At 52.2% G+C, this 27,723-nt stretch overlaps 2 protein-coding genes and 1 long non-coding RNA gene across 4 annotated transcripts; 1 reads left to right on the forward strand and 2 right to left on the reverse strand.

The window, feature by feature from the left end:
- Nucleotides 1–552: 552 nt before the first annotated feature.
- Nucleotides 553–13,335, forward strand: TNFRSF1A (TNF receptor superfamily member 1A). 2 transcript variants are annotated; one of them, XM_029954626.1, is made up of 10 exons: nt 555–1,012; nt 8,524–8,677; nt 8,914–9,042; nt 9,262–9,411; nt 9,646–9,724; nt 11,232–11,314; nt 11,437–11,547; nt 11,852–11,880; nt 12,051–12,315; nt 12,426–13,335. In XM_029954626.1, exons 1-10 carry the CDS (start codon nt 974–976, stop codon nt 12,743–12,745), a joined length of 1,359 nt encoding a protein of 452 aa, XP_029810486.1. In that variant the 5' UTR covers nt 555–973; the 3' UTR covers nt 12,746–13,335. The 2 variants fall into 2 exon arrangements, with proteins under 2 accessions (XP_029810487.1, XP_029810486.1); XM_029954627.1 differs by lacking the exon at nt 11,232–11,314 and having other exon boundaries at nt 553–1,012; nt 11,384–11,547.
- Nucleotides 11,069–11,469, reverse strand: LOC115304455. Its single transcript, XR_003914439.1, has 2 exons — nt 11,380–11,469; nt 11,069–11,231 (listed from the first exon to the last, which is right to left on the reverse strand). It is a non-coding gene; the product is annotated as an uncharacterized LOC115304455 (long non-coding RNA).
- A 223-nt stretch (nt 13,336–13,558) lies between the features above and the next one.
- Nucleotides 13,559–27,723, reverse strand: PLEKHG6 (pleckstrin homology and RhoGEF domain containing G6). Its single transcript, XM_029954478.1, has 15 exons — nt 27,586–27,723; nt 26,140–26,295; nt 25,392–25,556; nt 24,964–25,059; nt 24,645–24,695; nt 24,129–24,278; nt 23,110–23,220; nt 22,807–22,956; nt 22,494–22,631; nt 22,090–22,209; nt 21,608–21,740; nt 21,375–21,490; nt 15,322–15,467; nt 13,968–14,663; nt 13,559–13,772 (listed from the first exon to the last, which is right to left on the reverse strand). The coding sequence occupies exons 1-15, from the start codon at nt 27,721–27,723 to the stop codon at nt 13,763–13,765; spliced, it is 2,376 nt and encodes a 791-aa protein (XP_029810338.1). The 3' UTR covers nt 13,559–13,762.

Below are 27,723 nucleotides of genomic sequence, written 5' to 3' on the forward strand. Positions count from 1 at the left end.
CTAGGCATTGTTACTGTCACTTAATAAATGAGGCTTGGAGGAGATTTTGCCACCAGTTTTTTGTGGCAAAGCCACATCAGCAGCTGGAGGTCCTAGCCAAGCGAGAGTGAATGAGCACCTGACTGGGGGGAGGGGGGTATCAGGGCAGAAAACTAGGGTTTGGGTTCTCGTTGGAGGGGTAAATTCCCAACTAAGGGGGAGATTAGGGTGTCAGTGGAGAACTCCAGGGCTTAGGGAAGAGTTCCTAAGGAACATTGAGTACCTGTCATGGATCAGATGCTTACCTGTCCTGTCTCAGTCGATCCTTACAGTAGCCCATGAGCTAGGTGCTCTCTCTCCATTTCACGGATTGGAAAACAGACCCACAGAGTGTAGGTTATTTGTCCAAGACCACCCAGCTCAAAAGCAGAGGATTCTGAACTGGAACTCAGTGAATTGGACTCCAAAGCCCTGAATCGTTCTAGTGTTGTTCACGTGGGGAAAGTCTGGTGACGGATGAGGAGGGAGGGGCTTATTGCACCGTGGGGTTGGGTCGGGATGGGTCCGATTGGTGGGTTGGGGTCACCAGGCAGCTGGATCTAGGACTCCAGCTCCTCTGACTGAACTACGAAGGGTTAAGGACCTTCGCCCCCTCCTCCCGCCTCCTCCTGTCTCCTCCCCCTGGCTCTTCCTGTCCCGAAGTTGCAACACCCCATCTGCCACTCTCCCTTCCCTCCCACCTACACTCTCCTCTGCTTTAGTTTTCTCCTACTTCTCAGGACTCGGGCTCGGGCTCTGGCCTTCGGGGTGTGAGGTCCCTAGGACCAGGCAGTGACCTTCACTCTAGCCCCTCCCCCGCGTCGGCTCAGCTCCCCTCTCCGGGGCGCGGGCTCTTCTAGAGACCTACCGGCCCGTGCATCCCGAACTCCGTCGCTGACGCCGCCGCCACTGCCTGAGCCCTGATGGGGGAGTGAGAAGCCAACACTGGCCGGACATGGGCCTCCCCACCGTGCCTGGCCTGCTGCCGCCTCTGGTGAGACCCGGGACTAGGGCCGAATGGGCTGGGGTGCGGGGAGGACAGGGCGCCGCCCGGGAGGAGTGGGCCTTAGCCCTGGGCCGCGACTTTCCGCCCGCGAGGCCCGACTTCAAACTCCGCCAGAAGTTCGGTTTTCCCATTCAAACGCCTGCTCTGAGTCGGAGACAAGGGGGAGGGAGACCCCAGGACAGCCATGAAAGTTTGCTGGGCTATGGAGGTGATGGGGAATGTTGGGGCAGGTGATCCCCCAGGGCGGGGCGCATTTCCAGAGGGTAAGGAAAGGAATGGAAGAAGGACGTTTAGTCCTCTTAGAGTCCAGATGATTCAGAGTTCTGACCTCTGGTCAGCTGGCCAGCGGGTGTGTGTGGGGCTGGGAGAGGTGAGGCTGCTCGTGGGCCCTGGTAGAGCAAACCTTGGCAGGAGATAGGAGTTGGATGCTAGTGAAGGGGGGAAACTGAGTCCCGGAATGGCGTTGGGTTGGGGGTAAGTTTGGGATGTTGTATGCTTCCCTATGGAGAGGGGTTATTTGGGAGTGGAGTGGGAACCGGATAGGGACAGGGCAGTGGAGAGCTCCCCAGGGTCAGGACTCCCACTGCTGGCATTCCCCTACTCTGCTTTGGGCTTAGCTTCCAGGCGGTGGCCTCCATTGCACTGACTCTAGGGACTGACTCTATAGACAGCTACCAGCACCTCCACCTGGTGTCCGACCCTGTGCCAGCTTTCAGCCCCCTCCCTGCAGACCCAAACAACAATCTCTTGGTTTCTTCTTCTACAGATCAGTTTGGGGAAGTTGGTAGAAAGTTGTTTTTGTCACTGGAAAATGTCCCTTTCTTGTGCCTCAGCCTTGTTTCAATGTATCCTTGATTTCCCTGCTTTTCCTGGAGTCAGCCTGTGTGTGCGATACCATGAGCCTCTCTTCCCCACCTAGTTGGGTGGATTTTCCTGGCCTATGTTGACTAGTTTCTTCTGGGTCCCTGTCCTTCTCTGGCCCCTGCCCTCCCAACTCTCCTCTCCTCTGGGTCTTGTCCTGTCTCCCCTAACCATTTCTTCCTTTTCTGTCAGTTTCCCCAGAAGTCTCCTTTGTGAAACTTTGTCTCCCTAGTTCCTCCCTCTCCCTTTCTGTTCTGCTGGGAGTCCACATTTCCAGACCCTGATTCCCCATGCAGCACCTCTCTCAATCTGAGTTCTTGCTATTCTTCTCACTGTCTCACCTCCCATCTTCCCAACTTGTCTCTTGACTTCTCTCAAGCCTGTCCTTCTCCCAGACTCCCTCATCCCCCATCCAGCTGCCTTGTCTTCTCTTTTTTCTTTGGGGGTACATCACTTGGATTCAAATCCTGGCTCCCTCACAGACTAGCTGCCTGAACTTGAGCAGACTACATAACCTTTCATGTCTTAGTTTCTTTAACTCTAAAATGGATGTAATAATCATTATTTCCTAATGTTTTTTAAAATGTTTTATTTATTTTCAAGACAGAGACAGAGCATGAGCGGGGAGGGGCAGAGAGAGAGGGAGACACAGAAGCAGGCTCCAGGTTCTGAGCTGTCAGCACAGAGCCCGATGCGGGGCTCAAATCCACGAACGTGAGATCATGACCTGAGCCGAAGTCGGAGGCTTAACCGACTGAGCCACCCAGGCGCCCCCTTAATGTTGTTTTGAAGATTAATAAATTGTAACACAAGTGACTCTAGAATAAACACGGGCAGGTCCACTTCTATGTGGACTTTCCCCCCCATTAAATACGGTACTGTGAATATATTTTCTTTTTATAATTTTCTTAGTGACATTTCCTTTTCTGTAGCTTGCTTTCATGTAAGAATGCACATACAAAATATGTGCTAATCGATTGTTGATGTTATCAGTAAGGCTTCCAATCAATGGGAGGCCATTAGTTAAGTTTTGGGGGAGTCAAAAATTATACTAGTTTGTGATTAAGTGGGGGGGTGCCAGTACTCCTGACCTCTGCGTTGTTCAAAGGTCAACTGTATGTTAGATCTTCAAATTATTAAGTGCTGGGTCTGTGCTGTACGTTATTTTAAGTGCTGGGATTACAGCAGTGAACAAAATCTCTGCCCCCATGGAATCTATGTTCTAGTAGAGGAATAAGGTATAGAAAGCACTCAATAAACATTAGATTTGTATTGTTAGTATGGTGATAATTACTTGGTGGCAACTGTGCTGGGAAAACAGAGGGTACAGGTGACCTGAACAGATAAAGGAAAGTGCCTGGTGGCAGGGCCAGAGGATGGCAAGTAGGAGGTTGGTTGTGAAGGGACCCAAGGTCGGCTTGGAGCTGGAGGGGAAGCAGTAGGAATGAAAGGTCTGAACTGTTTTCAATTGCTCACCAGTCCCTGGGCAATACTGAGCACACCAGAATGTATGTGTGGGTGTGTGTGGGGGAGGTGGTGGGGAAGAATACAGGAGAGAGTGTGACAAAGCTTCTAGGATTTTGCTATTCTCAAAGAGCTTGCAGTCTGGGAGCAAAGATGGCGTACAGCAAAAAATGATTTCATAACCGTCTGGGCAGAATATCTACAAAAGCATTTTGATGTGGTGCCCTGGAACATGGATGGAAAGCAGGACCAGGGAAGGGAATAAGCACCATCCAGCTGCCTTTTCTTACTTAGCAGACCTCATCTCTGGTGTCCGTGCCTCAGCTCCCCCTCCTGTCTAGACCGCAGAGCCTACAATCAATGGATTGTCTCTGACCCAGCTGAGAGCTTGATAGTATGAGCAGCATGTATTCACTCTAGATCCCTAGAAGCTATATGGGACCTGGTGCCTATGTGGTGCTCCTTAGCTCCGTTGAATGAATCAAGGAACAGGTGTTGGTCAGATGGAATGAGGAGTGGAAATCCTCATAGAAAAGTGGATTTGGAGTTGAGATTCGAAGTCACAGACTGGCAGCATGGCTAGAAAGAAGGGAGACTGGATTGAGGGAGCGTAGGGGAATGGAGAGGTGGGATTTTGTGCCGGGGATGGTGGTGGCAGGAAGCTGAACACCTTGGCTGGAGTGGAACGACCTGTTGAGGAACAAAAAGATGTGAGAATGAGAAAGTTGGAGAAAGTGGGGAAGGGAATGAAGAGAGACTCTTGAATGTGGTCCCAGGTAGAGGAATTAATTAATTAATTAATTAATTAATTCAGAAACAGTTCTCTGAAGGGCCCATGGTGGCTGGGCACGTATTCAGGATAGCAGTGAGGTTCCTCTGCAAGTACTCACACTGGGAAGAAGTGACTTGTATGGAACTGATGTTCGAGGTCAGGCTCTGGAGAGGAAGGTTCCCACACATCTGGGTGCAAGCTGAAGAGTGAACATAGATAAAATGGATTGGACCAGGAAAGAGGCTGGTGGCTAGGCAGTCAGCTGGGAGATGGTTGCAATAATGCAAGCGTGAGGCAACCCATGGTTATGGACAGGACTGAGAGACCACGGAAGAAGGACTGGTGAGATGAACTGACAGGCTGGATGGCCACAGGATAGGGACGGAGACCTTGAGGAGAGAAGGGTGGCAAAGCTCTTGGCACTGTGGGTGGTGAGAAGTTGGTGGTGTGACATTTGTCTAGACAAGGAGATTGATGAACTGAGTTTGGGGCATGTCGAGGGTCTGGGAATAGCCAAATGAAGTACCTAACAGACTAGAGCAGGGCTTTTCAAAGTTTTATCTGCCTTCAGATCATTCACACGTGCAGCATTCAGTCACCAGTGATGCTCAAAAGGAGAGAAACACTCGTCAAACTCTCCAGTGAGGAGGTGTGCGTGTACGTGCACGTATGTGGGAAGAAGTGGGCATTTGACAACTCTCCCCTGGAGATGAGTATGTTCCTTCATGGGAGCACTGACTCTCTGCTTCCCTCTCTGGGAGTCATTGTCTTCAGCTGGAGTGGAAGACAGATGAGTTGTTAGACTGGCCAGCCAACCCATGTTTATTCTGCTCCTTTGGTTTTGGGGGCTGAGAAGATACCCAGGATGATAAGACACTATCTCTGACCACACATGCTCTTCTGATCGCTCATCTCATAGAGTTTATGGCCCATTTGGGAAGATCGTATCTATACACCCAGGGTAATTATATTATAATAAGAGCCAAAAGTAATATAGTTAATTTCTGTTATTGAAGTTCACAGGAGGCTGAACATCTAATGAGCCTGAGTGGAGGAAGTGGCATTAAAGGAGGGCTTCAGGGGAGAGAGGTGGGGTCTCACCCAAGCTTTTAGAAGAGAAGCTGTCATAAGCTCCCCAAAGATTGACATTAAAAGACAAACACATTTTAATTTAATGAACAAATTAATGCAGGGGAAGGGCACAGCTAGGTCATGAGGTGCTGGGTCAGGGTTAGACCACAGGGTCCCTCTGCTCTCATCCTCTCTGCCCCCTCTGCAGTCCTGGTACAGGAAGTCTCACTTTAAAGTCTCCCCAAGCGGAAGTTGTGGGGGAGTTGGAGGGGTGCTGGGCCACCCCCTCAACTGTCTCTCCCCAGGCACCTCCCAGCTTCCTGCCCTTCCCCTGCTCCAGGCGACAGGTGCAGGCTGGCTAGGGTCTTTGTGATCAGAGCTCACATCCTAATTCTGCTGCAAGGTGCAGCTGCTAAGATGGACACACTCCCCTTCCTGGAGCTAGCTGGTGCTGACTGGTGGGAGCCTGAGGCCCTGGCTAGGAGGGGTTAGAGCAGGCTGGCTGGGGCTATGAGAGACCTGGAAGTAGTGCTGGCTGTCTTACATCCCTTCTTGCCTGTACCTTTACTCCTGGAAGTGCGCATTCCGGGCTCTGGAGTTTTTCCTGTGCTGCCAGTGGAGATGGGGGGAAGGGCTGTGGAGACTCAGAACTGGCCTTATTTCCTAAGGATCGTTTGGGGACCCCAGGGAAGTCCCCAACCCAACCCAAGTGGCCAGAACCAGCCAGGCTGTGGGAATACAGTGAACCCCGGGTGGGAGGGCAGCCTTAGTTTGCTTCCTTTTGGAACTGGGGAGTGTGGGGGGGGGGGTCCTGTGAGAATCCAGGGAAAGGGCTGGTCATTTGGGGACTGGTTAGATGGGGAGGAGGACCCGAGGTGGGGCCTGGTCTAAAGGAAGGATGCTGAGGGGTGGGTAAGAGCTGAGTGGCCCCTCAGTGGGGGCGGATAGTGACCCGCTGGGAGGAAGCCAGGGGTTGAGGAGGCTTTCCTTTGGGATGGAATGGGAGAGGGAGCCATTTCCCGAAATATGTGGGCCAAGTGGGACAGGGGTCTGCTGCCGACTCTTTGGAGAGGGGAGAGAAGTGTGCTCCGAGTGGGGGTTGGAAGGAGAGCCTGGCTGAATGGAGAGGGCTCAGATGGGGTCCTAATTTCTTAGTCCCTTCAGCCTTCGTGCTGACTCATGACCCTTGAGGAGCTGGAGCTGGGGAAGCTGCTAGTTCTCTCTCCCTTCCCCTAGATGCCCTCCCTCCCTGGCCTGAGTCACTGGGCGGAGTTGCTGGGAAAAGATTTCCCTTTCCCGGATCTGACTTAACCCCCAAAGTGCTGGAGAGGGAGGGGGACGCTAGGCTTGAGAAAGCCTCTCTCCCTCCCTCCCTCCCTCCTGGGAAGCTTATTCCTCACAGGCCAGGGGTCCCTGAAAGGCTCCCCACCAAGGCTGTTAGGGGGAACTGGAGCCCCCAGTTTTTCTTCCTGACTCTGTCTCTGCCGGTTGGCTTTGCTACTGTGGGAGCTGGCCCCGCATGGAATTCCAAGTGTCAGTAACCTTATGTCCTGAGAGCTCTTCTTCGGGGAAAGGAACCACAATTTCAGGATTGGGAAGTTCTTCCCATAACCACCCCTGACTCTTCCTGTTGTCCTGGACGCCCCAATCTTGTTCAGGAGAGGTGGCGGTGCTGGAGCGCCCTGGAGAGGGGGCTGCCTTCTGAGTAGGGGGGCGCAGCCCTGCCGTGGCTGCTGCTCTGTTTCTCAGTGTGGCTTCTGATTGTGGCTGAGGCTCCAGCTTCCAGGCTGCAGCCTCTCTCAGAGGAAGACTCAGGGCACGACCTGCCTCCCTGCCTGCCTACCGCACTGTGGGCTGCTATGCTCTCCTGTCCCGGACTGGGATTTCTGTGATCTGATTAGTCTGTTTTTCCCCCATTTTTAACACACTTTGAGGACATTCTCTTAACTTTACATAAAGGGGCTCTTATAGCAGAGGGAAAAAAAAAATCAAGGCCCAGGGAAAGCCAGAAAGAGGCTGATAGGAGATCAAGGAACAATGTCTAGATTGGAGCTGAACATTGACTCCTGGCTTTGCTGTCCTTGGCTCTGAAGCCAGAACTGGGCGAGTGACTCAGGGCAGTGGGCTTGCCCTGGGGCTGTAAAGCGTGCCTTCCCAAATGCCCCAGTGTGGACTCCAGGCCCACCCTCAGCTCCTGACTTCATTTGAGCTGGCTCTGGTTGTATGTAACCTAGATGCCTTCGTCCACTCCTGCCTGTACCTAACCTTTGTCAATCACCTATCTCATTCCCAACCTGGAACTTCCCCTTTTACTCTCCTCCCCCTTTGCCATGGCCAACCTGGGGTATTTGTGTAGATTTAGTGGTGGAAGGGGATGCAGCATGAGGTCTGAGGGCAGAATCCTGAATGAGGTTTTGATACAGATTTACAAAGAAACTCTTCCTTTTGCTTTTGCCCACTCCCTATGAACAGTGCCCATAGAAACATCACTTACTTCCATGCCAATCTGATTTTATTTTTTAGTTTTATTTGTTTACTTATTTGTTTATGTATTTTGAGAGAGAGAGAGAGAAAGAGAGCATATACAAGTAGGGGAGAGGCAGAGAGGGAGAAGGAGAGAATCCCATCCCAAGTGGGCTCTGTTCTGTCAGTGCAGAGCTGGACCTGGGGCGTGAACTCATGAACCGTGAGATCATAACCTGAGCCGAAACCAAGAGTCTAGTTGGACACTTTAACCAACTGAGCCACCCAGGCACCCCCTCCAATCTCATTTTGTAAAAAAAAAAAAAAAAAAAATCTTTCTACTGGTATTATGCAATCCAGGAAAGTGAACAGATTCTAGCTGTTCACCTCTGTGGATGTTTACAAAGCGAACACACTGTGAACATAGCACCTAGAAGGAGAAACACCACCCTTATCCTTAGGGCTCCTTGTTGGAAGTAAGGGCTCCAATTGAGGTAACCTGCCAGTTCCCAATAAACAGAAACAAAAACAAAAACAAAAAAACATTCCTTAAACACCAGCCCTGTATCCAGCACTGTTAGCCGCTAAGAGGAAATAAGGATAAAGTACAGTCCAGGCCTGGGGTCTACCAGTCTTAACTTGGAGGGACAAAAAATTAGTACACAGAACAACTAGAAAAGAATTAGGCACTAGATCACGTGGGGCCAGCAGTCTAAGTTTAGAGGGAAAACATTGAGTGTGAGCAGGAATGGCCCGGGGCAATGTTCGCTGAGAGAGGACTTGAGCTGGGAAGGCTTTGCACTAGCTATTCCTCTAAGCTCCCACCTTCCCTCTCCTGATAGATCTCCTCTGCTTGCTTCTTCCCCAGGTGCTCCTGGCTTTGTTGGTGGAAATATACCCTTTAGGGGTTGTTGGACTGGTCCCTCACCCCAGGGACCGGGAGAAGAGAGCTATTCTGTGTCCCCACGGAAAATATATTCACCCTCAAAATAATTCCATTTGCTGTACGAAGTGCCACAAAGGTAGGCAAGAGTGGGTACAGTGACTCTCCTGAGTTATGGGCTCCTGCTTCTTCCTTTGCTTTTTCCAGATATTCTAGAACCTGGGGGTCTCTGACCTCCAGTCTCCTAACTTTGCTGCCTCTTCTGGGTTGGGATTTTCTCCCTTCTTTCCTTTCTTACAGACTTCTGGCTGTTCTCTCTAGCATGGGACTCCTTCCTTGAGTTGCCGCTGCAGCCTAACTGATTCCCCACCACAGGGACCTACCTGTACAATGACTGTGCGGCCCCCGGGCTGGACACGGACTGCAGAGTATGTGAAAATGGCACATTTACTGCTTCAGAGAACTACCTCAGACAGTGCCTTAGCTGCTCCAAATGCCGAAAAGGTGAGTCTCAGAAGTTTGACAAGGGTTCTAGATGGAACGTCAGGTGGATATGTTAAGAGCATCGTGCTCGCCTGTCTGTGTGTGAGGGCAAACACATCTCTGTGGGTGGGTGTCGGCAGGGATGTTGAGTGCAGGGGTGTGGGCATGCATACAGAAATAGACACACACTGTGGTGGTGGTGGGTGGGGGGACTCACGCCCTGTCTCCTCCCCTCTCCAGAAATGTACCAGGTGGAGATTTCTCCTTGCACAGTGTACCGGGACACTGTGTGTGGCTGCAGGAAGAACCAGTACCGGAATTACTGGAGTGAAACCCATTTCCAGTGCCTCAACTGCAGCCTCTGCCTCAACGGCACAGTGCAGATCCCCTGTGAGCACTACCCTCCCTAGCCCAGCTCCCTCCCTGCCCCAGGGTGGGTCCTGTCTCAGGAGGAAGGTCTCTGCCTTTCTGTACCCCAGCCCCCTGAGCCCACACTTCCTCTCTTTCCCACTCCTGAAGTCTGTGAGACCACTCTGGCCATCTCCCTCCTGCCCCTCCTAGTTCTCCCTGTGGTCCTCTGTGCAGGGCGCACCTCCTCTAGCTATACTGCATCTCTGCCCACAGGCCAGGAGAGACAGGACACTGTATGCACATGCCACGTGGGCTTCTTTCTAAGAAGGAATGAATGCGTCTCTTGTGTTCAGTGAGTATCTCTGCCAGCTGCTGGGCACTGGATCGGGTGAGGGGACTTTGGGGGGGAATAGGGTGCCTCAGGTGAGAGCCACCAGCAGGGCAAGGGAGACAGCCCAGGATGCTCTGGTTCTTACTGGCTGTTTGAGAGGTTGACAGTGTCAAAACGCCAGACAGTCCTTCTTCCTCCCCCCTCATTCCCCTAAATTGTTCCTAAAATCTGAAGAAGTCTTTGGGAATAGAGGCTCATACTCCATGGACTTGCAGTTCTTTGAACTTAGACCTTTGGATTTTGGGGTGACAGGGTCTACTATAGTTCATTGATTCTACGATGCACATTTTCATGCCTCTGAAATCAGACTGCATCTTCCACCTGATGATATATCATGGTTTAGTTGACACCTGTCTGTGTGTAGTGTGTAAATAATGGTGCTTATTAGTGATGGCATCTTTGATGCAATATAGTATTTCTTCCCCAGTCTCTGTTCAGGCCTCCTCACTTCTTTTGACTCCACAGAGGCTGTTCTTGCACACTCGGGTGCAAAGAATGAACTCTGAGGGGTCTAAAAGTTCAACTGACCTGGGTTTAAATTTCAGCCTAGCCACTTATATGTGACCTTGGGCAAGTTGCTTGACATCTCTGAGCCTTAGTTGTTTTACCTTAAGTAATGATAATGACATCCATGTAGCAAAGTCCTACAGCTACAAAGCGACACCAAACTATTTGTTTTCTTTTTCTTGTAAGTGTCTTCTCTTCTCCTTCAAAGAGCTTTTACATTCATTCCATGTGGTTCTCACTGAACACATGAGGTGGGCGGAAGCGCCTCTTCCTGCTGAGGACTGACCTTCCCAAGTCCCTTCTAGCCCCCCCGGAGTGCTCCTTACTCCTGCTGCCCAGTGACAGCTCCCAGCTGGGGAATATGCACTTGTTCTAGAGTGCTCTCTGGCTACCCCCAACAATAAGTATTTAAACATTTTTCACCTGTACGTTTGGCCCCTCTCTCCACAAAGTCAGGGACTGTCACTAGCAGTGCCATCTCAAGAAAAAGCTCTCCAACCTCTCTTTGCCATGGGTTTCTCACAACAATTCAGTGACAGCCACCATTAATCGAGCGCTTCCTGTATGTCAGGCATAATGATCTCCCTTACTCCTCAATTCTGACAGGTGGGTAAGAGTCTTATTTTACCGATGAGCCACTTGAGGCTTACAGGTTAAATGACTTGCTTGGAGTCACACTGCCAGCCAGCGAATGGACTGGAATTCTTACCCTGTCCTTTAGTGCTTTGAATTATTTTTTTCTATACAGCCTCCTTGAGATTACTCCCAATTCTAAAATGAAATGATTTTATGATCCGCTTCTGTTTCATTCCTCTGTGTCAGAAGAGGTTTAATTTCCATTATATCAGGAGAGAGCTAAAATGTTCGTAAAGCAAAGAATTTACAGATGTGTGGAGTTTTCTCTCCCACCCCTTCCTCTTATGGGAGGGCCCCTATTCACCTGTGCGGTCTCTTCTTTTAGCTGTAAGAAAAACACAGAGTGCACGAAGTTGTGCGCACCCATCGTACCCATCGTGGAAACTGTTAAGAACCCTCAGGACTTAGGTGAGGAGAAATAAGCTGGTTTCCATGCTCACCTGCCTTCTCCTCATCCCTGCCCCTCCACCTACCCAGCCAGCCCTGCCCGTCCTGCCTCCCCTCTCCTCAGATCTGCCTTTTGCCTCCAGGCACCACAGTGCTGCTGCCTCTGGTGATCTTCTTCGGTATTTGTGTTTTATCGTTCTTCATTGGTTTAACGTGCCGATACCAACGGCGAAAGCCCAGGCTCTTCTCCATTGGTGAGTGGGGCCCTTGGGAGGGGAAAACGTGCTGGCCGAGTACATGGGAGGCGGCTGAGCGAGTGAGGTGGGTCCGCATAGAGGGAAATGAGGAGTGTCCTCTTAGTTTGCTGCCAAGGACCCCGTTGGCAGGAGGTGGCCCTGATGGCTTGTGAGAGGTCACAATGCATCAGTAGGTCTCTCGTCCCTGGGGCCACTTTGGACCTGAAGCATGTCACTACAAGTCCCCAGGGCCAGCCCCGGTTTGGGCTCCAGGGCTGAGAGAGGAAGTGAAATTTGTGACGCTTGGTTTCTTTTTTCTCAGTTTGTGGGAAAGCAACACCTACAAAAGAGGTAAGATGAAACCAGGAACCTACCCCCAATCTTTCCTGCTGATTGTTCATTGCTATCATGTAATACCTAAATGACCCTCGGTCACCCCTAATTCCAACCCCTCTCCAGAATAAAGAAGGTTCGGGCTGTTTGTCCTCTCCTCCACTAATGTTGTACCTTCTCTCTTTCAGGGAGAGCCTCAGCCCCTGGCCACAGCTCCGGGCTTCAGTCCCATCCCCAGCTCCAACTCCATCCCCAGTTCCACTTTCACCACCAGCTCCACCTTCACCACCAGCTCCACCCCTAGCTCCTTCACTCCTTGTGAGTGGTCTAACTTCAGGGCTCCGCCCTACCAGGGGGCTGGCCCCAACCTCACCGCGGCTCCAGCCTCCGTCCCCAGCCCCGCCCCAGTTCAGAAGTGGGAGGACAGCACCCAGTCTCATCAACGCCCAGAAGGTGAGTTCCTATCAGGCACAGGTGGGTGGAGCTCCTAGAGGGCGCATGCGCGGGAGGGACTGGCGGGGCCGCCGCCTCAGCCAGAGGCTTACCTCCCGGCTTCCTCGCAGCGGCGGATCCAGCCGACCCTGCGACGCTGTACGCGGTGGTGGATGGCGTGCCCCCGACGCGCTGGAAGGAGTTCGTGCGGCGGCTGGGGCTGAGCGAGCACGAGATCGAGCGCCTGGAGCTGCAGAACGGGCGCTGCCTGCGCGAGGCGCACTACAGCATGCTGGAGGCCTGGCGGCGGCGCACGCCCCGACGCGAGGCCACGCTGGAGCTGCTGGGCCGCGTGCTCCGCGACATGAACCTGCTCGGCTGCCTGGAGGAAATCGAGGAGGTGCTGTGCGCCCCTGCCTCCCTCTCACCCGCACCTCGCCTCCTCCGGTGAGGCCCCGGGAGCGGCCTGCTCTGAGGACCTCTGCCTTCCAGCGGGGCGGCCCAGAAGGACCGTGCGGAATGCCCTCTGGGTCCCCTCTTTCTGGACAAGGGACTTGGAGGGGCAGGCATGAACTGGCAGCCACCTACTTGGTGCTACTCCCTCAGTGTACAGATTTTCTCCGTTTTCGGAGCACTGCTGGAGGGTCAGCCTTGTGTGTGTGTGTGACAGACGTGTGCGTGTGTGGTTATGAGAGAGGCTGAGTGTTTCAGGAACCCAAGCCTGTGGTTATAGAGATTAGGGGGCACCATGCCCCATCACCCACTTTGGGTTTGGAAAACCCAGCAAGGGAGCTTAGGGGCCTCGGGTTGGTCTCTGGGCCATTGTCACAGTAGATAAACAATCTTTTTTTTTTTTTTTTTTTTAATCATTTATGTTACACTAATAAAAACTGGGCACCCCTCTGTCCCCTGCCTGGACAAGCAGAGAATGAGCTGACCTGTCTGAAGGCAGGGGCAGGCACAGAACAATGGGGTGGCCAGCTGGAGCTGTGGACTTTTGTAAATACACTAAAACTCTGGAATTAAAGCTCTGCTCCTGGACAGGCTGGTCCTTCTGAGTTGGGCGTGGAGGCTGGGGCAGAGACCCCTATCCTGATGGGGTGGGCTGGAAAAGCCCTGAGCTTGGGCCAGACACCCCACCACCATGATGCCCACTGACAAAGGAGCAGTGCTGCTGTGACCCTCCCCCCCTCCCCCCAAATCAGGTTCTCTTTCTTTCCCACCCTCATCTAGCAATGACCAGGCAGTCATTTTTATGCACAACTTTATGTGAGGCTCTGGTATGTCTATGGTACAAAAATGTACAGCACTTGATCCCAAAGCCCTCAGAGCAGGAAGGGCACAGTTCCCCGGGCCAGGCTTCTTAGTGGAAAGTGTGGTCCTTGAGGTAGAGTACAGGGGTGGGGTGGACCAGCACTCTTGGGGAGAGATTTCCTCCGGGAGAAATGCCAAAGGTCCTGAGTGTTCTTCACACCTCTCTGAAAAGAAAGGAGGTGAGTGTTAGGCAAAGTAGATGTGAGGTGAAGAATGAGGCTAAGTACCCTTCTTGCCATGGCCCCTGCTCCGGTATTGCCCTCCTTCTATACTCTGTCCCCACCGACGTCTCTGGGACCCCTCTCCCTCCATATTGGCTTTTCCACCCCCTCCCAGGCCACTTTCCCTTCAGCACTTACGATGTGGACAGGGGGGTGTCCAGCTGTATGATGTGGGGCCCGCGCATTCTCTGCAGTTGGACCCGGGTCAGCTTCCGAGGCCCGCTGTTCCTCCCAGGCTCGGGGATGCCCTCAATCCTTTGGCTGGCTAGTTCTTCCCGGATCTCCCTGAGCATGTCCTCAGCCCGGAGAGGGTGGGGGGAGGGGGTGCAGTCAGGTCTCAGGAAGAGGGGCCCCTCTTCCTCATCCCCCGAGGACTCCCAGGGGCTTTCCCCAGCAGAGTCAGTGTAGGTTGGGGATGGAGAGAGCTGTCTCCGAAGTCGGGCCCTTTGCAACGTTTCTGCTACCACATTCCCTTCTCTGGAGGTCTCGTCTTCTTCCTCAGACCAGGTAGGTGGGTCTCCCCTGGGAAGGCTGCCTCCTCTCCGGATATCTTCCCCTGGCAGTTCAGGGGCGCTTCGGCGTTGGAGAGCTTGGGCGTTAGGAGGCTGAGGCCGCAAAGGAACATCTCGAAGGTCCAGGGTGGAGAAGGTGAGGCGAGGGTCACGCCGCAGGGCCTGTGGACGTAGACGGCTCACAGAGTGAGGCCCCTTAGGGGAGTCTGGGATCAGGGTCCCATAGCCAGAGTCTGAAGTATCATCTGGTCCCAACGGAGACTCTTCATCTGTGTCTACTGTCACCACCAGCTGGGGGGTGATGGTTGAGAATTCAGGAGTCCTACAATTGATAGTAATAGTAAATGATCAGAGTCTGGTGCTGAGGGGTCAAGTTCAAGTCCAGAAAATTTCCCTTGATCCTCCAATCCAGAAACGGCCCTTCCTCTAAACTTACTTTGGTATCACTTTTACACCACGTGATTAGTTTCTCATCTTATTGGCTAGAGTGTAAGCTCCTAAGGCATCGGGCCAGCACTTGGGCAAGGACCTTGTATTAAGCAGATGCTCAGGTATTTGCTGAAGGGTTCCTGAGCTCCCCTGAGGGGATTCCCCAGTGATGGATCTTTTTTCTTCTTAACCATGCTGCTGAACAGCTGTGTTACTGTGAATGAACCTCTCATTCCCTCTGGGGATTTGGACTCACTGGATCCTTGCAGCTGTGACATTCTGCAAATCCATACTGGCTTTCACTCTCCATCCCTGGCCTGGGGAGCCTGCTCTTCTCATGCTTACGTCTCTTGTGTCTGTCTCCTTCACCCTGGCAACTGTTGATTGGTGCTAACCTGTTCTACTCCAACCTGGAGCTTGGGTTCCTCAATCTATTCCCAATGTCCCCAGAAGCTGTGTTGCCATTTCTCTGCCTCATAGGTTCCTCTCCTCTGTCTCTCTGTCTGCAGCCCCCCTACTTTGAGAGACACTGTGGTCCCTGGGGGTCTTACCTCCCCTCTGCGCTGCTCTGCGAGCCCTCTGGGGAAGGCGAGGAGGGCCTGGGGCCTGGGGCCTCCCGGTCCCGGTCCCGATAGAGAGCCAGGAGCTCCCTCTTCTGTTGGACGTACTCCTCTGTCTTCAGCTTTTGCAGGGTGACCTGAGGTGGGCATACTTTCATTAAGAGCTCTCATTTATTGAGACTTGCTGTACGCCATGCATGTGCTAAGTGCTTTACATATGTTATTTCATTTAATCTTCACAGCTTATGAACATACTATGAAACTTAGAGACAGATATTATTTGAAAATGGAGACTTGGGATAAGTAACTGCCAAGGTCATGAAGCAAAAGACAGTGGGATGGAGCCAGGATTTGAACTCTCTAGCTGACTCTGGGGGTGGGTGGGGTGAAGAGAAGGCCCCTTTCCGGCTGGTGCAGTTCTTCCTGCTTTTCATGCTTTCTTGGCAAGCCCTCTATCCACTGTGTTCCCTCTTTCTGGAAGCCCTCCCTGATAGATAGTGATGGTGGTATAAGTATTCTGAATGGTGGTGGGCTCTTGAGTTACTGCTTCTGCCACCAGGGTGGGCAGGGTCAGGCTTTGTCTTCTGCTGTCCTTCAGAAATGAAAGCAAGACCGTCCCAAGAGGAATGGAGAAGGGATACACTGTATTTTCTGTCTTCTTCCCTCAACATTTTCACACAGGTGCCCTCAGAATAAAATAGTGGTATCTGAGAAGCACCTTACAGGGCCCCTCCACGTGCATGTGATCATTTGATACACACCATCACCCTGTTGTTGGAAAGCATGGATATTAGCCCATTTTACAGATGAGAAAACAAGACTTAGAGAGACAAAGGGACTTGCTCAAGGTCCCATAAGAAGAGAAACAGAACTGGGACTGGGCCTTCTCTTTGAGTCCTGGTTCAGGAACTACATTGACTTTCAAGGGCAGCCTTAAAGGGTAGAGTTGCTAAAGAACATTTGCTTGGGGGAGGAGGAGGAAAGGCACAGAGAGGTTGAAGGCAGAGGCTGGGCAAAAGGAAAGGCTGGGCAGTGCTGATATCAGTACTCACTGGTATGGCCATATCATTGTTAAAATATTGGAGTACTTTTATGCGGGTAAGCAAAGGGCTGCTGTCCAAGCCTCCTGCCTCCCTATCCTAGGACTACCCTATCCTTCAAGATCCAGCAATAACACTGGCCCAGCAGGGGACTTCTGGCACACTCCCCACGATGCCCTACTCTGGATGATAGCCATGACATACTGGTTGTTAAATATTTTGACTATCTTCCCAGCTTAAGTATCTGAACCAGGCACTTTTGGACACCTGGACCTTCCCAAAGCCTCTCCAGAGGGTGGGTAGCTGGGTCAGGACAAGAGACATGTTGGAGGAATGAATGAACAGGGATAGGAAAATGACATCAGGTTTGTATTGCAAGTTTTCTCTCTCTGGCTCTCAGTCTCTCAAGTGACAAAGCAGTGCAAAGATTCTTAGTAGTCGCAAAAGACTAGTCAGTTGGCCAAAGCAAGGGATGACGGTACTTGGGTTCAGAGAACCAGCACACCAGGGCCAGAGGTCCTGTGACCTCCCTTCTTCCATCTCCAGTGTGGGATGGAACAAGAAGAAAGGCAGCAGGCGGGGTTGTTCTTGGGGCCTGGGTGGAGCTGGAGCAGTTTGCTTGTTGGGCTGAGATACCATGCCCTTGGCCCCACATGATCCAAGTTCAATAGAGTATTTGGGAAGTCCAGGATAGGATGGTGTGTGGAAGGAAAGAACTGGGAGGAAAGGGTGGGGTTTTCAAGGAAGATCTAATACAAATATCTCCCCTAAACTTGCCCTGGCTCAACCCTAGGAAAAAGCAGGGAGGGAGGGGACTTGAGGCATCAGGGAACAGGGCTGTTTGAGGTTCCCTCCAGACACCTCACAGCCTCTCCAGCAACCCTGGGAGGATCTTCTCAGCATGGGTAGGAGGAGAGTCAAGTTGGGAAGGGAAGAGGAAATTGGTGCCTGAGCCAAAATGTGACTTATCCACACAGCTAAGAAGAGGAAGGGAGAGGGGGGAGAGGGAGGGCCCCCCCCCCCCCCAGCAGGATTCTTTTTTCTTTGCCCTGGTGGAGGAGATAAGCCTTGACAGGAAACATCTCTTCTCCCCACTGCCTCTGGGGTTGCTCCTAGATTCATCTGCTCCTTCCAAAGTTCCCCATGTGGACAAATCTCTCAAAGTGCCCACAAACTCTGAGCAGCAGCTGTGAGGCCTTTCCCGAGTCAGCACCCAGCCCTGCCCAGGCGCCATTGACCATCTCTTTCCTCTAATGACGATAACAAACATTTATGGAGCACCCATTAAATGCTGGGCCTCATGCCAAGCCGCAACAATAATTGTCCCAGCTCTCCTGCATGATAGCGCCCACTATCACTGCCATTTCCCAGATGGGGACCGGGCTCGGAGAGATGACTTAACCCCTGCAAGAACACAGATAACAGGTGAGAGCTGGACTCTGGCTACTACCTCAGCTGCCTGCCTCAGCCTCCCTCTGTTCATTTTTTGACCTCTGTCTCTGACAGCTTTTTCTGTTCCTGTCACTGGTTCCTTTTTCCTCTTCCTGGTCTCTAATCATGGGCATGTCCCAGGATTTAGTCTGTCTTCCCTAGAGAAGCTAATTTTTTTTTCTAATTTAAGCTGCCCTGGCTAGACCTGAGGGGAATAAATCTACACGTACGTTTCTGTGAGGGGGAGAAAGCAATAGTCCCACCCTTGGGCAGTTTCTCTATCAAGGGGACCAACAGATATTCCACTGCCCCATCAGTTTACAAAGACTGGTGGCAATAGAGAGCATTTTTCTTTAAGAATTTGGTGTGAAACAATAACAGGACAAACTAATTTCAGTTTCAGTGTTCTTTGTTTTGCTAAGGAAGGCCAAGGAGCTTGTGCACTGCTTGGTTATGTATCAGAAGTGACCTCCTTTCCTCTGTTAGCCAAGAGTGAGGCTGCTGGAGGTAAATTAGTTTGAATAAAATCCCAGTAGTTTGTAGTGGTCCCTTGGGGGTTCTAAAGGAAGGTGGGGGGGGGGTGTCATCTTGGGACTGGGGACCAGAGGAAAAAGAGAAAGTTTTGACAATGGGGTGGTGAAGGAAAAGGCTTCCAGTAAGGGGCCCCCACATGGTGCCCTGGGGAGCCCTGTGGCTTGTTTAGGTATTCAAGGAGGTGGCTGTCCTACAAGGCTGAAAGACACAAGATCTTGAGGTTCTTATTTTGTGTCTTTTTTTTAATGGCAAATTCCTCATATTGACTTTTTACTCTCCTAGTTCAGAGTTTTTAATACACTGTTTCAACAGAGACTAAGTTCTGGATCCATAATATATGAATATGAACTCGTCTAAGGCCACCCAGCCTAGGAAGAGGTAGAACTGGTGTCTGAACCTGGATTTTCTTGCATTCAACACAGGTTTTTAGTCCATAAGCTCTCTGCATTATGATATGGTAGTATAGATAAGATTGCAGGAAGAATGCTTAAAATGATTTAAAGAACAAGACTATTTTCACACATTTTCAAAAGTTCTAGAAGCCCTGATTACCTAATGTGTCAATGACAAATCATTATTATCTATTCATTGAAGCAAGTCCTATGAGAACCACTAATCTGATTTAAATTGTAAAAGGAATGGGGCTGCATTCTTCAGAAACAGTCTACATTAAGATTTCTTTCTTTTTTCAAAATGTTTTTTTGTAACTGAGGTATCATTGACGTATAACATTATCATCAGGTATGCAGCATAATGATTCAACATTTGTATATATTATGAAATAATCACTTCGGTAAGTCTAGTTAACATCTGTCACCATATGTTTTACAAAACATTTTTTTTCTGTCCTGTTAACTAACAACTTTTAAGATCTACTCTCTTAGCAACTTCCATAGTTCATCCTGTGTCCCCACCTGAACACCAGGGCTGTGTTTCCATACTTCTCAGAGTCCCTGAGATGCCTCTACTTGGCTATCCCCTGCTACATCATTTTCAAAGTGCTTCTGTTTAAAACTGAATACTACCCTAGACCCAACCCTCCTAGGAAGCAACAACTAGCCCGACAGGTTTCTCTCATTGTATTGATTTCATTTCACTCAGAGGTGGCTAATGCTGTTTTTCAAAGGGGGAAATCATCCATTGGAAATATCCTTTGTCCTCCCTAACCGGTAGCCTGCATTAGGGAGCATTTACCTAGAGCTGGTAGCATGCTATCTGCTTAATCAGAATGATTTCTATGACTTTCTCTATGAGGCAAAGACTGCCATTATTTATGTCCATTTTGCAGGTGAAGAAATGGAAGCTCAGGGGACCACATAACTCATCTAAGGCCACCCAGCCTAGGAAGAGGTAGAACTGGTGTCTGAACCTGGATTTTCTTGCATTCAATACAGGTTTTTAATCACAATATCCCTAAGGCTCACCTTTCTCTTCCTTCTTCTCTAGCTCCTTTCTCTTTTGCAATATGTCCCTAAGATCATGACACTAAACCTCAGTATTTCACACCCAAACTAGTACAGTAAATCTCCTGCCACCAACCTCTCCCTCCTCCAGCCCGTCTATCACTCTGCCAGATGTCAATTCAAGATGAATATACTGATTTCACCATGGTATTCCCTTGCTCAAGAATCTATGGTGGTTCTCTCTTGTCAACCCAATTCAATTCAACCTCTACCCTCTTCAGTGGCTCTTGGGGTCCTGTAGAACCTGGCCTCTCGTCACTTGCTCCCATAACCCTTGGCTCAGACTTAGACAGACATGGTCACTATCCCCAAAATAATCCAACCCAATTGCTCGCTTGATTCTTCTGCTCATGGTCTTCCCTATCCTTAAAAGACCAATTCAAATCTTTACTCTTTGGCCATTCTGCTCCTATGGTGGGTTGACTAGTAGCCCCAGAAAGATATGTCTAGGTCCTCACCCCCAGAACCCGTAAATGTGACTTTATTTGCAGATGTGCAAAGATCTTCAGTTAAGGATTTCAAGATGAGATCATCCTGGATTTAGGGTGGGCTCTAAATCTAATGACCGGCATCTGTATAAGAGACAGGAGAGGGAGATTTGTACAGAGGGACACACAGAGAGGAAGGCCACATGAAGACAGAGGCAGAGACTGGAGTGAGGCAGTCATGAGCTAAGGAACACCTGAAGCTACCAGAAGCTAGAAAAGGCAACCAACTTCTGGTTTCCGGAGCTGTGAGAGGATGTGTTTCTGTTGCTTTAAGCCATTACGTCTATGGTAACCAGTACAGCTCTATATGGATCTTTTGAATTCCTCTAGCTTTTATCACATAATCTTCCCTGTTAAACACCTTCTTTCAATCCTTGTCATCTATAGGACAGAGTTCCTTAAGCAGAGCATCCAGCAGTAAACATGACCTGGTGGTTCCTACCCCCTAGCCTCTCTGCCACTATGCCTGCCCTTGGACTTAATGTCCTGGTAACACCAACTATTAGGCCAGTGGGTCTCTCAATTCCTTGCCATCCTTGTTCTCCTCACGAACTCCTAGATATCCCCCCAAACAGTGCTCAGACAATAGCCTCTCTGTGAAGGTATCTCAGCAGACTTCCCCCTGCAATGTCCCCTTTCCCAACCAACTCACCAGACAGAATGAATTATTCCCTTCTCGGTCATCGTTCCATTCTGTGTACATGTTTCTATTATTTGTATACTAATTTGTCTAGCTAGGCTGCAGTGCATATTCCAAGGGGAGGAGTGTTTTATTCTTTTCTGATTCTCTAGAACCCAGCAAGTGCTCCATTAATGCCGAATGGAAGATGAAGTTCAGAAGATCGTGGTTTCACTGTATAAAAGCCTTTAGAGGAGGCTGTCTCGGGCTCTCCCAGTGACTGGCACAGTAGCTGGGCAAAGACTTTCTTTCATGCTCTTGTGGATGGTCAAGACTGTGTCTCCTTCTGGAGGGCTTGAACCAGACTGAACCTGCATCCACCCCAGCCTCTTTCTCTTCCTCCCTCCCTCAGAAGTGCTCCCATTTTTGACCTCTGAGGGCCCCCCCCCCCATCCCAGCTTTCACATACCTGTGCCTGCTGGGTCTTCTCTAGCCAGCGGGCACGGTCTGTAGCATTGGGACAGTGCACAATGAGAGCATTGGAGACGCACTGGAATTCAGTGAGATGGATCACCAGGAAGCTGTCTGGGTGGAGGAGAAGGTCTGCTCAAGGGCTAGATCATATTTGATCCCCATCCTGACCGCTCCTTCCCCTTGCCAAGAAAAAAGGAGAAGGAAAAGGTCCTTGCAGAACAGACATACTAGGGTCTCGGAGTGGTCGGCACACAAGCTTCTCCAGCATGAGTGGGGGGCGGATAACCTTGGCTTTGTCTACCTTGCGTTGGGGCTTGGTCACCAGCAGCACATCAGAGAAGAGGAACAGGTGCACATCCAGCTGGGAGGCAGGTGTAGGAGAAAGAAACAAGGGTCAGCTGGAGTAGGGGCAGGGTGGGACATGGATCAGGGCTCCTGCATGGTGTGTGTGCATGGGTGCACATGTGCCCAAGGGACAGGTACAGAACTGTGGAATGCTAGAGCTGGAAGGGGTGTCACTTTGGTCCCATCTCTTGCTTTATCTATAGGCTGACTCAGGGGCATACAAACAACCAGAGCTTAGCCACAGTGACACACAGAGACACACAAACATCTCTTTGCCCATTTCTAGCTTTTCCGACTCTGATCCTGTCTCCTGGCATTTCTCCCTTCTATTCAGGCTAGCTCCCATCTTCCCCATAGATCCTCACCTTCCCTTCTCGCCCCTCCTTCATTCGCACGGGTCCCTCCAGCAGCAGCTGCCTGGTGTGCTCAGGAGCAACACCCAGCATGGGCGACAGCAGGTCCAGGGTGCAGAATGGACGCAGGCTCTGAGGGCCACAGGGTGGAGAGGATCACGGGGCTGGGCAGGGCTGCCTCCCCTCCCAGCCACTGTGGTTCTTTGTTCTATCACCAGCACCTTCTCTTCTCAGCCTTGCCTTCTTGGAGGGAGAGGAACTTTAGAACTCTGACCCTTGGACCCTCCTCATGGGGAAGGAATGGTGGACACAAGCCCTCTGTGCCACCTCTGTCCCTTAGCCTCCAGGGTTCTGCTTCATCTTTTTCCCTGGGGACCTTGCTTTTGCTGAGCCCCCTTCCCCCTGGCCTCCCTCACCTTCTCCACCTCCTCACTGGACGGCTCCAGCACTTCGTAGGGTCCAATGCGTTGGGCTGCAGCCATCAAGATCTCCTGCTCTTCGCCCTGGCGCACTTGTTTATTGATGTATTGCAGGAATGACTCCACAGCAGCAATCTAGGTGATGGGCAGGTGGAAAAAGGAACAGCTCAGCTCCTTACCCTGTACATCGGTGCCACACTGCCACATACATATGAGGAAAGAGACCCTTAAGAGCCTTAAGAGCCCCTGGAAATCAGTTCTCACACACCAGCCCCAGCTCTCAAGGGCATGGCCCTGGCAGGCCACCTACCATGGCGCTCAGGCTTTCTCGGGCACGTGCCTCAGGGCTCCTTTTAAGCACAGCCTGGAGCAGCAGTGGGTACTTGGTGATGCGCTGGTGGGGCTTGATGAGCAGATCACCCAGCATCTGCCTCCCCGAGCGCTTGTGCTTCTCACACCACTGCCAGCAGAAAAGGGCAGGAGGTCAGGAGTCTGAGGACCCCTGCTGCCCCCTTCTAGCACTGGACTCAGCTCTGGACCCAGCTGGAGATGTGGGATGATCTGGTGGTCTAAGGTCCACCCCAGCCCCCTTCCCACGCGCCCTCTCTCCCACCTGCACAAATGAATGGAAGAGAGGATTGTTGTCTTGCTGCTCCCGGGCATAAGCCATGGTCTGCTTCACTTGCAGGCAGTATTGGACATAGGGCTGGAACCGCTGGCTGAACTGAGGGACAGATATTGGCAGGCAGAGGGAAGGAAGTCATAAAATCCAGCTGCAGAACGCGGGGAGCATGGGGGAGAGAGCCTCCCATGGACCTTTAGTCTGGCTTGCACTAATCCCTACCCTCCATGACGCCTTCCCCCATGACTGCCAGCCCCTCCCTCTGGGCTCCAGGGAGAAACTGAGGTCCCAGGAGGCAGACCCAGGGCTGCTCTCTGAGTTCCCATGCACAGCCCCTGCTGTGCCCTGCTGCTCTGGACGGACTCTCCCATCATCAATAATTCAGCTGGAATGTTTTCAGGACGCGGCAGGTCCCGTTTCACACAGGTGGTGGGTAGAGACCTGAGGCTTGCCCAGAAGCCCTGTTCCTGTGGAAGAGGGTGCCAATGGCTCCCAGGAGACTGTCCCCCCACCTCTGTCTCCAGTTCCAGCTCTGCCAGGCCCACATTTTCCTGGTTGGGTAAAACTGTAGAAAAAAGTCCAACCCCAGGCCTTTTGCTTTCTTATCACATTTCTTCATGCTCCAAGTGCCCTGTGGCCTTTTACACCCCCTCCCCCAGTCACCTAGGGGATGCCTTGCTTCAGCCCCGTTCTTCTAGCAGCTATTTGTCAAAGGCTCTCTGGCCAAGAAGTAAGATTTTATAGTTAAGAGATTTGGTGGAACCCTTCTCTGAGATAGCTGCATTTTATTTCAAAAGAGTGACCAAACGACCAAAGAACTTTGGGGACAGAGGCCAAACCTGTGGAACGAAGGACAGGAGGTGAGGTGATATTCTGGGCATGGGGGTGTGCCCTCAGACTCCCTCAACTCACAGAAGGGTTTGAGCAGCACAGGCAGACCCTGAGGGCAGGATCTCTCTGGGCTCTCCCAGGTCCGCCCCAGCCAGACGTGGCCCTTTGCCATGCCTCACCGTCAAGAAGCCATCTTGCAGGCTGACAGGGTCCAGAGGCTGGCCTGAGGCTCGAGTCTCCCCCAGGGTGGGCCCCAGCACCTCCTCCCAAAATCTCTTGTGGACTCGAATCAGGCTGGGGACATTTCCAAACAGGGTCTCGGCTGATACCTGGAGGAGGGAGCAGAGCTTAGCCACAAGACTTGGCAGGTCGCTGTCAGGCAGCATTGGCTGTGGACAGGTGAGGAGCCATAAACTTTGATGAAACTTGCAGGGGAGCTGAGAGGCCTAAGGGGCTGGGGCTTTCCCTTCGACTTCTCTGGCACTTTGGCTCTGCTGTGCTCAGCACCAGAAAAGAGCAGAGGCCAGCCTGCTTGGGGTTGAGAGCAGGAAGGAGAGTAGGGAGGGCAGGGGTGTCCTAGAATATGGGGCCATGGAAATTAGGACATAGCTGCCTGTGGGGCTCTCTGGGAGCCCACTCCCACTCTGTGGGCTCAGAGCTTGGGCTGTGGTGGGTCCTCCAGAGCGCCCACTCACCTCAGTCAGGAGCCCCACTCGCTGCAAGTTCAGCAGGCCGGCGGCCAGGAGCTGGATTCAGGGAAAGAGGAGGGTCTCAGCACCTGACCTCTACCTCTTGAGACCCCAGCCTAGCCCTCTGATGTGTCTCCACCCCCAGATTTACCATGGCTAACCTGCTTCCCAAGATCCGGGGCAGGTCTCCAATGGGGGGGATCTCTTGGCTGCTGGTCCCCACCACCTTCCCCTCACCCCCAGCCATGGTTCTCCCTTTTTGGCCTGGAGGAACAGGGGACAACGCAAGGGAGATGGGTAAATGGCTGAGGTGGGGGCAGCTCACATTGGTCATGATCTTGAGCTTCCGCACATAGATCAGCTCAGTGGTCAGCAGCTCCCACAGTGCTTCCTGTTGGTGGCAAAGCTCCCGGCTCATCTCCTGGGGTAGGGGCAGCACTGGTTCAGTTGGGGAATGATGACAAAAACAGCAGCTGTCATTTGTTCAACGCTACTAGATCTACTTCACAGATGACCTTTTAATCCTCAAGTGTGTAGGTAGTATGATCCCTGTTTGACAGGTGAACCCACTGAGGCTCAGAGAGGTTTACAGTCTTGAGCAACATCTCACTAGTAAGTGGTAGAACTGGGAGCTGAACCCAGAACAAGATGTCTTCAAACTCTTTCCCAACGTGACCCTACTTCCCAAGGCCTTTTCCTCTTCTAGAGCAGAGGAGATGTGTATGTGTGCATCTGTGACACCACAGGGCCTACCTTGTGTCCAGGCACCAGTTCCTTCCAGGACTTCTCAATGCCCAGGCCACTGTCACTGTCCTCTCCTATCTCCCAGTGCTGACGGTCCTCAGGGGGCAGGCGGGGCATCCCAAACATGCTGAATGTATGTAGCCTCATCTCCAGTTGTTTGGCCTTAGTGACTTCCTAGGAGAGCCGAGAAGGGGACCAGTCCTGGCCATGTCCTGGGCACCCAGACCCCTGGGCTGGGGAGGGCTGCATGTGTATGTGTGTATGTGTGTGTGTGTGTGTGTGTGTGTGTGTGTGTGTGTGTGTGAGGGGGCAAGCAACACTGTGAGTGGGGACACGGAGGCCTGGGGGACAGGGTTGACCACGGCTGGGATTACAGGTGGAAGAGCACTGCTGGAAAATGGATGGAGATGCAGCTTGGTCTGTAGAAAGGTGCCTGACAGGGTAGTGGGAGGGCCTGATCTAGGCCCTCAGACCAGACAGATACTTTGTAGGGCTCTTCTGAGTCAGAACCCTGCAGAGGGACCTCAGGTGGAGACCAAACAGCACTAGGGAACCAGTGGTCTCTGGCAACATTTTGACATCTGCCTCTAAAATGGTCATTTTTTATGAGGTAGCATGGCTTGGAGATGCATTCTTGAGAGGGTCTCTAGACAGAACCAAACGCAGCTTCTTTGGCCATGCTCTTGGCCCTGACCATCTGTGAGGACACCACAGCTTGGGCTGTGAGCATGGGGATGGGAGAAGAGGGGCCCCTTACCTTGAGTTTGGGGGAGTGTGGTGGGCCAGCCCCCAAAAGGCCTCCATGCCTCTTCTCATGCTCTGGCTCTCGGAACCTTAGGGGAGACAGGCCTCGGACCTGGCCAGAACCCTTGGCAAATGGGACATAACCTTGGAGGCGTTGTCGACTGGGATCCTGGAGGAGGAGGAGCAGGGTAAGTTTCTTAGAGGGCCCTCCCTTTTCCCAGAAGTCCTGGAGTCATAGTGAGGGGCCAGGCTTGACTCCAGATAGGGTCCCCTACCCCTGCAGGCAGGGCGGGCTCACCTGTCCCCTCAAACCAGTTTGGGGTGAGCCACTCCCGCCCTGAGTCACAGCAGCTGCTGCCAGGGAGGCCGAGCTGAGCTGGGCAGGGGCATGCTAACTTGGCTCCCCCAGTGGGCCCAGTGCAGAAGTGGGGGCCCCCTCTAGAGCAGGCACACAGGCACCTACACACCTGGGCTCTGGTGTATGTGTCCCCCAGGGATCTGCCCACTCACAGGCGTGCTTCCTGGATCATGGGCTTGCATGCACAGGTCACAGCATGCACTGCAATTTGGGTCCCTCACAGCTTCCCTTGCACGTGTGGATGAGGAAACACACATGTGCAGCCTCCTCTGCAGGAGCATGCAGCCCATGTCCTTTCTAGCTGGGAGTGGCTGCCCTTTTGCATGAGAGATTGAGACAGAGCGGCCACAGGTCTCCTCCCCGGCAGGCCTGGTCACATTCCTTGATCTGCCTGTGGACTGACTGACACCGCATACTTCCTAGTCTCCCTTCCTGCCCTTAGCCTGGGAGAGTCCCCAGACTTCCTCCCTGTCTCCCAGGGCCAAATCTTCTCCCAGTAAGGCAGGGAATACCCCAGCTGGAAGCAGAAGTGTTCTCAAGGTGAAGGGGTAGCTTGGAGGCTGAGGGAAAGACTGCTTGGCCTCCACACCACTTTTCTTGGTCAGGATTTGAGGCAGGCCAGGAGGGCAGAGCCCTGGTGAAGCCCAGGGAGGCCCCTGCACCCCTCCCTGCTTGTAGAGTAGGGAGACCCAGAACCTTTGTTCTTCCTTCAGGGCTGACTCAGAGGGAGCAGGTCTCGGAGCCCACAGGCTCCTCCCAGGTAGAGGCGGGAGTCTGGGAGGTACCAACCCCAAGGACTGGTACATGTCACTCTCTGCCACCCCCCAGCCCCAGCTCCATGCCTCAGACCTGTCTAACAGCACCTCTTCTGAGGACCTGGCTTCTCCTGGCTTTTTGCCTCTCCTGCCGCATCTGCCTGGGATGGGTGTGGAGTCCCTGGAGCCTGGCCCAACCCTTCCCTCCTCTCCCTCGCAAGCCAGGAAAAAAGGTAAAGGTGAGGGACAGGAATAGAGCAGCCGGTTAACTTGCAAGAGACACTTGAAAGCCTTGGTATCCTCCCTCTGCTCCACCCAGGTCACTTTGGGGGCAGCCTGGACTCACCAGCACAGGGCCTCCTCGGGGATAGAGACTGCTCGCGGAACTCCGGGTGGTGGCCCGATGCCGGCCCCCATAAGTCTCAATGCGGGAGGCCACGAGTCCTTGGAGGGGACCTTCATCTGGAAGAGCAAAGGTCTGCAT

This window comes from Suricata suricatta, chromosome 10 (assembly GCF_006229205.1).
Source record: "Suricata suricatta isolate VVHF042 chromosome 10, meerkat_22Aug2017_6uvM2_HiC, whole genome shotgun sequence".
NCBI lineage: Eukaryota > Metazoa > Chordata > Mammalia > Carnivora > Herpestidae > Suricata > Suricata suricatta.